General features: G+C 65.0%; 1 protein-coding gene across 5 annotated transcripts; it reads right to left on the bottom strand.

Moving 5' to 3' along the window:
* Positions 1–838: 838 nt before the first annotated feature.
* Positions 839–8134, bottom strand: TRMT61A (tRNA methyltransferase 61A). 5 transcript variants are annotated; one of them, XM_033421009.2, is made up of 5 exons: positions 6756–6894; positions 6561–6639; positions 4754–5792; positions 4027–4293; positions 839–2098 (listed from the first exon to the last, which is right to left on the bottom strand). In XM_033421009.2, the coding sequence occupies exons 3-5, from the start codon at positions 5094–5096 to the stop codon at positions 1839–1841; spliced, it is 870 nt and encodes a 289-aa protein (XP_033276900.1). In that variant the 5' UTR covers positions 5097–5792; positions 6561–6639; positions 6756–6894; the 3' UTR covers positions 839–1838. The 5 variants fall into 5 exon arrangements, with proteins under 5 accessions (XP_033276900.1, XP_004262483.1, XP_033276886.1 ...); XM_004262435.4 differs by lacking the exons at positions 4754–5792; positions 6561–6639 and adding an exon at positions 7789–8134 and having other exon boundaries at positions 6756–7115; XM_033420995.2 differs by lacking the exons at positions 4754–5792; positions 6561–6639 and adding an exon at positions 7789–8132 and having other exon boundaries at positions 6756–7169.
* Between the last annotated feature and the right edge of the window lie 1780 nt (positions 8135–9914).

Genomic DNA, 9914 nt, shown 5'->3' with positions numbered 1-9914 from the left:
CTTCCACCTCATACGGACCCAAGTGCAGGCTCCAGTGACTCACCCAGGGCCATAGTCTAGCCTGCCAGCCGAAGCCCTGGAGAACAGGCAGAGCCAGGCCTGCAGAGGAGGCCTATGCCCTACATCAGACACCTCACAGGCCTTTCCTGAAGGCCAAGGAAAGCCCAGGTCCCTCCTCTGTCCCCAGACTAGGCATTTGGTCAGAGGTCAGGACAGGTCCTTGAAGGGGGGACATGACCCCTGGAGTAGGGCAAGGGCTTCTAGGGACACTAGGGTCTCTGAGGGGACACAGGTCTTACCAGAAGACAGAAGGCGCCCCTGGCCCTGTGATGCTGCCACCAGGAGACTGGTCCTCTTGTAGGCGCACCTCACTTGGTATCCCTCCAAGGACCCCCAAAGCCTGGGTGGTGGCCTGGGGCCAGGACAGCAGGCCTGGGAGGTCCTTCTTGAGTTCTGGGCCCTTCCGGCAACAAGAGGGGCAACCCAGGTGCCCAGGCCGGGCTGCAGACGGAAGGCCCAGCCGGACATGGACGGAAGGAAACACACACACGCGCGCGCACACACACACAGCCAGGGACTCTCTCCCCCCCCCCCCCGCCCCCACCCTTCCCAGGAACAAGTGGCCCTTTCTGCAGCTGGGTGGGGGTGGCCACACACTTGTCCCTTTGTCCACCATGTCCCAGGCCATTGTCCTGGAGTCCAGAGCCCCTGTGGTGTCTGCCCTGGGAGAGGAAGGAGCAGGGGCCGGGGGGCCACGTGCAGGGAGGTCCAGCCTGGATGCTGGTGTGGGGAGTGGAGGTCTGGCCTCGTGGGGCACCAGGGTGGACCAGTCAGCACAGCAGGGGCAACAGTGTTTTATTTCTCTGCCAGGGGTGGTCGGGGACCAGCCTCAGGCCAGCCCGGTACCCTGGGGCTCTCGCGCTGACCTGGGGTCACCGAGTCTCCTGACGGCTGGCTGAGGCCAAGGGCAGGCACCCAGGCCCTTCGAGCAGCAGGGCGGGAGGGATGCCAGCCGTGCACCAGAGCTGGAGAGCAGGCCAGGGCAGGGTTGGCGTCGCCCCCTCCATCCTGGGTGCACGCCCCCATCCCCACATCCCTGCGGCTCCTGTGAGCGGCAGGGGCACCGAGTGGCTCTGACCCGACTGGCCAGCCACCGGAAGCATGTTCCTGCCCTGCCCAGCTCTTCCCTACATGACGCTGCGTGTTCACACGCATCGACACGAGAGGGCTCTGGCTGGGCCAGGGCCACAGAGGTACTTCCCGGAGGCAGAAGCGAATCAGTGGGGCTGCCCCGGCCCTTCGCCAGCGGGAATCTGGGGACATGCCCACGCGGCCTGTGCACTGCCCAGAGGGGTGGGGTCAGACCTGAGGCCACACAGCGGGGTCGCCTCAGATGCCGGGCAGCTGGACCATGGGGGTCCCTGGCCCTCCTCCTCCGGGTCTTTGCAACCCCCGTTTCCTCCCTCCTCGTTTGGGGCCACCTGGGAAGGGTCAGACCTGCACCCCGCCACCTGCACTCTCGGGCCTCAACATCCAGGAGAGCCTACGGCAGTGGAGACGGTGAGTGGCAACAAAGAGCAGCAGGACGGGGACGCTGACCACGGCGGTGACGTGGGCGGGAGGCCTCCCTCCCCGGGGGCCGGATGCTGTTCCACCGTGGCAGCCCCACTCAGCCGCCCGGGAGGCCCCCGGCCCCGCCCCACCCCGCGTCCGTCGGTTTCTAAACACAGGCCCCGGCTGGCACCCGCTGACCATATAAGGCAGCCTCTGGCCGAGCTTCGCCTCCCCGTCCGGCCCCGCGGTGCTCCCAGCTCCCTGGAGCTCCTGCAGGCGGCTCACTAGCCCGGGGTCTTGGTGGCAAAGGTCAGGTAGCCAGTGTGGCCCACGGTCTCCTTCATGGGCATGCCGCTGCGGAAGGGGCCGGCGTCGGGGCCCGGACTGGCCCCCAGGTCGGGCGCGGGCAGGCTGATGGTGCGCACGTTGTAGACCTGGGGCAACACCTCCAGGGTGCTGAGCTCCGAGAAGCCGCAGGCCGCCAGCGCCTGGCACGTGCGCTGCACCTGCTCGATGCACGGGGAGAAGGAGCAGAAGCGCCCGCCTGCGCAGGAGGAGGACACGGGGTCAGAGGGCAGGGGCCGCCCCCAGAGCCCCGCCCGCCTGGCAGCCTCCTCTGGCCCAGGCGTCTGCGGCCTGGGACTGCAGGGCAGAGGCAATGCACCCCCAGTCCCTTCGGGAGTGGGCGCTGCGAGACCCCACTGTGAGAGCTGAGGAGGGTGGACGCCCCGACCCCTGCCCTGGGGTCCGAGGCCATGAAGCCCCCACCAAGCCCTCTGGCCACGAAGAGCTGCGGCCCCAGCGGCCCCAGAGTAGGGGAGCCGGGCCGGGCCCGGGGGCAAAAGCTCTTCTGCAGCCACAGGGCAGGGCCCTGCCCAAACAAAGCCCTCTCACGCGCCGCCACGGGCCCAGCCCACCACCCTGATCTCCCTGGGCTTCCAGAGGGCACCGCCACCCCCGATTCCCACCAGACAGCTGAGGGTCGGGGCCAGCGCGGAGCCTTGGCACGGCAGCCGCCAGAGTGCTGGGCCTGAACAGCTTCAACCACACAGAGCAGCCTCGGGGGTGGGGGCTGCGGCTGTCACAGGAAATTACAGGCTGTCGCCCGCTCCTGGGAACACGAGGTGCCCACTCTGAGCGGAGCCCCACGGACCAAGGGTGAGGGAGAGGGGGCGGGAGCCGCAGCCCCTTCCTGCCGCCTCCCACCAGGGTTCGCCCACACATCCAGCAGGCTGGCTAGGGGAAGGGACGTGGCCCAGGCCAGCCCCTAGAGGTCCCTGAGGCCTGGTCACCTCAGCCACACGTGGGACACAGACCCCCAGGTGGTCAGCTGGGAGGCCTGGGCTTGGAGGCAGAGCGTGAGGTTGACGTGAACCCAGAGGGCACAGGGTCACCCCCAAGAGGGGACGCAACCCCTGTGCACACAGCCGAGGAACTGGGGCCTGAGCCTGCTCGTCAGCCAGAGGCCCAGAGAGCCCGCGGCTGCACCTCGCCGGGCCAAGCTGGAGAAACGCCAGACCCACGAGGAAGTCGGGAGCCTCTGGGCCAGAACAAGCAGATCCAGAGAACGGGGCTTAGCGGGGCGGAGGGAACGGGACAACACACAGCATGGCCCCCTCGGCAGGAGGGAGCCCAGGGCAGGGACTGCCTGGGCTCAGCCACGGCTGCGCGACCGGCTGCGGCCTTGGGGTCCGAGGCCTGGGCCCGCTGGTGTCCCTGGAGCAGCGAGGACCTGCAGGTGTCCAGGGGGCAAAGCCGGAGCGGGCAGAGGTGTGGGGAAGCCAGCGCTGCCCCTCTCCCCAGCCCCAGGCCACCTCAGCAGAGACCAGGACACAGGAGTCCAGGGCTGAGCTTGAGCCAGCAGGCAGGGGCCCCGCTGGGACCCTATGGCCGCCTTGGCGTCTGTCTTTCCGAGGGGCAGGCCTTCCCTGGGGCGCCCTGGCCTGCCTCTCCCGCCCCCTCGTGCTGCACTGCTCAGCGGGCAGGAGGACGGCCCGGCTGCCTGAGCCAACAACTTCTCCAGAAAAGGGAAAAACCCAGGGCCTCGCCAGCACTTTCCTGGCTCGGAGCCGACCTTCCAGCCTCTGCACCCAGCATCTTCCCTAAAAGGGGCGCATTAGCCTGGCTGTGGCGGCGGGTGGGGAAGGGAGACTCTGCAGGCACTGGCTGGGGTGAGGGGCTGCCCTCTGACCTCTGGCAAGCCCAGGGGTGCAGGGCCCTCCTCTCACTCAGGCAGGGATGCCACATTCCCCAGGGACCCGAGACACCTCCCACCTTGGGGTGGGAGTGGGGCCAGGCCAAGGGGCAGGAGCCCAGGTGGAGGCCCACCCTCCCCAGTCCTGACCCCTCTCACCCTCACCCTCTCCCTGGGCGACCTCCCCATGACTCCCCCGCTGCCCTGACCCACCCCCGCTCAGGCCGAAAGTGGCCCCGGCCTGGCCACACCCCTCCCAGACCCCGCCCCCCGCTCACCTTCAACCTTCAGGGCGTCCCAGGCATGGCCCACGGCCTCCCAAGGCGAGGGGATGTCCAGGAAGACAGCGTCCGCCTCGCGGCTCACGCCGAAGCCGCTGCGGCACACGTCCTGGGTGCGCACGGTCACCCATCGGCCCACGCCATGCTCCTGGAACTCCTCCCGAGCCTTCTCCGCCCGCTGCTGGTGGAACTCCACCGTGTGCAGGTGGCCCGTGGGTGCGATGGTGCGGATGATGGCGTGCGACACGGAGCCGCTGCCGGTGCCTAGCGGGACGGGACGGGTGTCAGACGGGAAACGAGCCCACCCGCACTATGAGGGACCCATCAAGGGCCCACGAGGTCAGCCGACCCCGGGTTACCAGCAGGCACCAGTCTGGAGCTCCCTGAGGGGTCCTGGGACACGGAGGCTGCATGTGTGGCAGGGGGAGAGGAGGGAGCTGACTGATCATCGATGTCCGCCGTGGGTCCAGCGGGGAGGGTGGCAGCCCTGACCACCCCCGGCTCTGGAGAGACTCTGCTGCACAGACCTGGAGCCCCGAAGACGGGTCCCGAGAGGGGCCGGGACTGGCCCGTGGCCCTGCAGGCTCTGTGCAGAGCAGATCAAGGGGACTGGAATCGTCCCACGTGGTGGCTGGGCCCAAGCTCCCCAAGGGACTCAGGTCAGTCCATCTTCCTGCTCCCCCCCGATCCGCTCCCACCACACGGGGTGCAGCTCTGCCCTCACCTTGCACGACCAGAGACACGGTGACCAATGTGCCCCCCACGTTATCGTCTCTGTTTTCCCCCAGCCTCACGGGCCACTCCTCAGCTTCCTTCACGGCTGCCCCTCTGCCAGCCTTCCTGTCCTGCAGTGTCCAGCCGGGCCTGCGTCCTCCGGTCACCCCCCGTGACCTTCCCCCACCTCGCTGCTCCAGGTGCCAGGCCTCACGAAGACGCCCGGGCGCCCACTGCACACCGATCACCTCCCCCGCGACCGCAAACAGCGCCCAGCATTTACAGGTGCAGAGCTGGACCCGATCCAGCCCAAATCCACTCCCTGCCAAGCCTCCCGAACCAGCTGGTGACATGACTGCCCAGCCAGACGCCTCGGAGGAGCCCTCCCCTTCCCCACAGGTAACTCCTGCACCTCCTCCCCCATCTCTCTGGGAGCCCTTCTCCCCACCTGCCTGCCGTGCCCGCCCGGGCCCCGCTCCCGGCTCCCCGTAACAGCCCCTGACCCCCGCCTTCAGTCCACCTCAACACAGCCGCGGATTCTCTCTCCCCGCGGTCAGACCAGGCCTCTGCCCTTTCCACGCACGGCGGAGTCGGACTCCTCGTGACTCCCGAGCAGCACCCCCTTCCTCCCTGACCTCATCCCTGCTCCTGCCACGCTGGTCTCCTTGACGGCCCCTCGCGCAGGGTCTCTGCAAGACTCTCCCTGGGGTGACCCTCCCCTTTGGTTCTTGGTACCACCTTCCCATCACATTCAACCACATTCAACTCACTTCTCCCTCCTCAGAGAGGTCCTCCCTGACACCCCTAGCTGGAGGGACCCCTCTCTGAGTCACCCTCAAACACGCAGCCCTGTTCCCCAAGCCCCCCAGCAATCAACAACACCGTAACGGTCACAGTGGGCTTCCTGTCTGTCCCCTTTGAGAAGCAGAAACTTGGTCTGTCTGGTCACGGCTGTAGCCACGGTTCCTAGAAGGGAAGCTGGCGCATCAGAGGAGCCCAGAAGCACGCTCGCCGACAGCACTTTTCAGCCGAGTGGAGCGAGGCCCTGGCTGCGGATGCACAGGGGGAAGCAGGGGATGAGCTGGCCCTGAATCCCGTCCACCCCCCAGCTGCCCTGGTGCCTAGCAGTCAGCCTCTGCCCAGGCCCCACCCACTCTCTGACCCGCTCACTGCCCAAGCTCTGCATCTGACTCTCCCCATTTCAAAGTGCTTGGCTGGGCAAAAAGAACCATCCAATTGTCCACATGGAGAAACTGAGGCCCTCCATGTGGACAAAGAGAGGGATGCAGATGGCTTGAAGCCTCCAAATGTTGGCAGCAGCGCTACGGGGAACTCTTCGTGACTTTGGAACCCAGATGCCCGGCCCACGAAAAACATGCTGGAAATCTAGGCACACCTGGGCCTGGGCTGCTCTTGGCTAGGGTGCATGCTTCAATCCCCAGCACCTGCGTGTGTGTGTGTACGCGGACGCACACATGTGCAGAGGCTGGGAACAGCTGCCTTCAGGCACTTCCATCTGCACTCTAGGCTCTGGGCTCAGGGACAATGGTGCTGGCCTGGGATGAGCACGGGGCTGGCTCCTCACCCACAGTGAGCACCCTGAAGCAGCCCTGGCCTCCCTCCAGGAAGGGGCACTCTCAGCCCTGGGCCTGGGGCTCCCATTCGCAGCAGTCAGGGACGGCCAGGCCAGGCACCCTCTGCCCTTGGTCAGCGCCGAGCAGCGCTCACACCCCCCACCCCACCTAGACAAGTAGGATCCCCCCTGGGCACCAGCTCCTCCAGCGGGCTAGCCTTGGTCCAGTCCCATCAACTCTCACACAGAGTACAGCACCAGTCTCCTAACCGGCTTCCTTGCTTTTGCCCTCACTCCCTGCGGTCAGCACCCCCAGAAAGACCCTGTTAAAACAGAAGTTGAGTAATAATGCCTGTGTTCAGGAAGGGCAGGCTGGAGGCTGGCTGGACAGTGGGTCTGACCTCCACCTTCATGAACTGAGGCAACCTGAAGAACTCACCCGATTCACAGACCACAGAGCCTGGCCGAAGCTCCAGCATCATGGTGAGCAGGGCAATGTCGGTGGAGTAGAGGATCTGGGTGCGGTGTGGCAGGTTCAGTGTCCAGAGCTCAGGTGTGGGGTGCAGCACGTACACCCAGCCACCTCGGCCGCAGGTCACCTTGGAGCCGAAGGGGCGGCCAATGAGGTCTACTGAATGCCGAAGGACGCCGTGCCGGGTCTGGGTCTGGGCCCCACGCTGCACACGCACTGCCACCATCGCACCATGGCCCAGTGACAGGATGGCTGTGTCACCCTCTTTGATCAGCTCCTCATACGCCACGAAGCTCATGGTGTTGCTGTCTGGCAGGTGCCAGGGACCTGGGAGGTGTGTCGGCATGAACATGTAAGGGGGCCAGGAGGCAGGATATGCACCTGGGGTCCAGAGAGAAGGCTGTGAGGCCCAGATCCTGAGCAATGGGGGTGGAGTAGCTGGCTCAGTCCCTGGCACTGTCCATTAGGACAGCCCAATAGGGCTGCACCCTGGCCTGACATTTGAAGCCCTTCTTGGTGTGGTCTTAAGAAAAAAGCCATCAGCCCAAATCACAGATGGAGAAACTGAGGCCCTACACTGACAGAGGAGGGGCCCAAGGATTCCCACAAAGTAAGGGCCTGACCCTCTCTCTTATCACCCTTCTCCAGGAGCTTGGTTCCCATTCTCCAGCTGTAGGATGAGAGAGCGACTACCTAGGGAAGAGCTGCAAATGGCCCGTGAGGTCACCTCCACGCCAGGCAGAACGCCCCCTCTCCCCAGTTTCCCCTATGGCGGGCTCCTGGGCAGACAAGTGGCAGGGGGATGCAGATGTAAGGGCTCGCAAGCAGAGGTTGGGGACGTGCAGGGGGCAGTAAACAGAAACACTGGCCTGGCCTGTGTAGAGGCAGGGGGCGGCTCAGGCCAGGCTGGCACAGGGCTGGGGGCGGCCATGAGAGGCTGCAGGGAAGTGCAGGGCGACCCCCACCCGCGCACTGCCACCCTGGCCCTGCGGAGTCTCACCGGCGACGCTCGTCGGGCTCCGACTCCCGGAGGGTCTGCACGTGGCCCCGCGCCACTGCCACAGCACTTCCGGCTCCGGCCTGGTGCGCGGCGCCCGCTGATGACGTCATGGAGTACCGCCCCTCGCGCGCGGGCTCCCGGGAACCACGGGCCGTCCCTCTCGGCCACCGGAGCGCGCCTCGTGCTCGGACTCTCTGCTTTATATCTACTTGTGCAAAAAACAAACTGAAAGCCCCACTGTCCCGCCGCCGAGCTGCTGCAGTCCTTCCAGACTCTTCCTACGGGCGCTGTTGATAAAGGCTGGGAACAGGGCAGGGCCCCGTTCCGCAGGCTTTTGACAGCCCCGGAGTCCCCGGAAGGGCCGCCCAGGCGAGCTGCGCAGTCCCCTACGAGGACACTTTGCCATGGACATTTTGTCACTGCAAACCGCTCTGGGAACACCTGTGACGGGCCCCAGGATAAATTCCAGAAAATAGAATCGCCGATGAGAGGGTCGACCCAGAAGGCTTTGGCTAGGGTCAACCAGAGGAGCAGGAGATGGTGGCCTGGAAGGGTCTGCAGAAGTGGCCTTAGCCCAGGCCTTGCCTCTTCTTGGCCTGCCTCCTCTTCAGGGGCACAGTCTCCGGAGTGCAGGAGCTGCTTCAAGGAGGGAGGGGGTCCTGTGTCCCCTCCTGGAACCCGAGGTGCAATGAGCACTGGGTGAACTGTGCTCCCTTTGGGGTCGGTCAGTGAGGACAGGGCCAGTGGCCTGAGCAGGGGACAGGGGGAGGGGCAGCTGGAGGACGGGGGCAGAAAAGGGAAGCAGCAGCTCTGCTCTGTCTCAGCAGAGATGATTCAGAACCGGTTCCTCTGGAGAGTGTGTGCGGGGGAGGGGGACAGGGGACATGGACTATTTTCCTCCAGCACACAGGTCCCTGTGGGCCAGGGCTTATCCTGTTAGCCTGGGGGACTGGAGAGGGATAGAGACCCCAGCCCACCCAGCCACCCTGAGGCCTGAGCCCTAACCCAGGGTCAGCTAGCAATGACTCTAGGCCACACTTACCAGGCCCAGGCTGCTCCATCCTGGGCAAATGGGAGTAGCCAGGCCCTTCAGAGCCAGTCCCTTCCCAGAGCCCTGCCAACCTGTGAGGCACTCTGAACTCTCCCTCCTCTGGGGCCAGGACTGGCGAGGGTGTCTGTGGACCACAGTGCCCATGATGAAGACCCAGGTGCCTAGCTTCAGCCCCTCCATGCCCCTGCCCTGACTGGGCCTGGGTCTTGGAGGCCCAGAGGATGAAGGTGAGGGGCCTTTGGTGGCCTCCCATTCTCTGTGGGTTCTTGTCCCTGTGGGGCCAGTGCTCTTGCCACCAGCTGCCTGTGTGGCTGTATCACTGTCCCCTTGCCTCTTGCTCTGGACACCGAGACAACCCAGCTCCATCCACGGCTCACCAACCTTTGTTCCAGGTGACTTTGCACCAGCCTGAATCACCCCCTAATTGCTCTCCTGGGAGATCTCAACTTTCCACTTCTCATGGGGGTTCCTTTTCCCCAGGCTTGCAGCTGCTCAGCGGCTGAGTGCCTACTAAGAGCCTAAATTAGGACTCCCAACTTCCCACTCGCCTCTCTGGCGAGTGACTGGCTGGCCAGCTCCACCATTGCCCCCTCCTCCAAGCAGCCTTCCCAGGGCTGTCCATCTGAGCCTGCCCCACCAGCCTAAGTCCTCAAGCACCAACTGATTAGCCAGGTCAGGTGGGTACTTTGCCCAGGGCAGAGCTTATATATTATATATTGGGGCCCCCCCTAAAAAGAACTGATACTGTATGAGCCCAGCTAAGTGTCATCACATTGAGTCTTCCCCACAATCCTGTGAGAGAGGGACCACCACCTTACAGATGGGGAAACTGAGCCTCAGGGAGGTCAAGTAACTTGCGTAAGATCACACAGCCAACGTGGCCAAAGTGGGATTGGGATTTAAAGCCAGTAAACTTGGCTTCAGAGAACTAGTGGCAGATTTGAAGAAAGCTGGAAACTGGCAGGAAGTAGGCCCTGGAGGAAAGGGAGACCCTGAGGATGCCCACAGGGGGAGGCTGCTCTGCTCTCATCTCAGGCAGGGATCAGGTGACCCAAGGTCTCCTCTTCCCTGACCA

Source organism: Orcinus orca, chromosome 2, assembly GCF_937001465.1.
Source record: "Orcinus orca chromosome 2, mOrcOrc1.1, whole genome shotgun sequence".
Classification (NCBI taxonomy): Eukaryota; Metazoa; Chordata; class Mammalia; order Artiodactyla; family Delphinidae; genus Orcinus; species Orcinus orca.
This window is presented reverse-complemented; position numbering and strand designations above follow the sequence as displayed.

Excerpts from the sequence above, each read along its gene's own strand:
- TRMT61A (XM_033420995.2), bottom strand. The coding sequence starts at position 7,140 with ATGTTCATGCCGACACACCTCCCAGGTCCCTGGCACCTGCCAGACAGC. Across the intron at positions 4,294-6,755 it reads CTCTGTGGTCTGTGAATCGG|GCACCGGCAGCGGCTCCGTG; the intron begins GTGAGTTCTTCA and ends CCGTCCCGCTAG. Across the intron at positions 2,099-4,026 it reads GGACGCCCTGAAGGTTGAAG|GCGGGCGCTTCTGCTCCTTC; the intron begins GTGAGCGGGGGG and ends CCTCCTGCGCAG.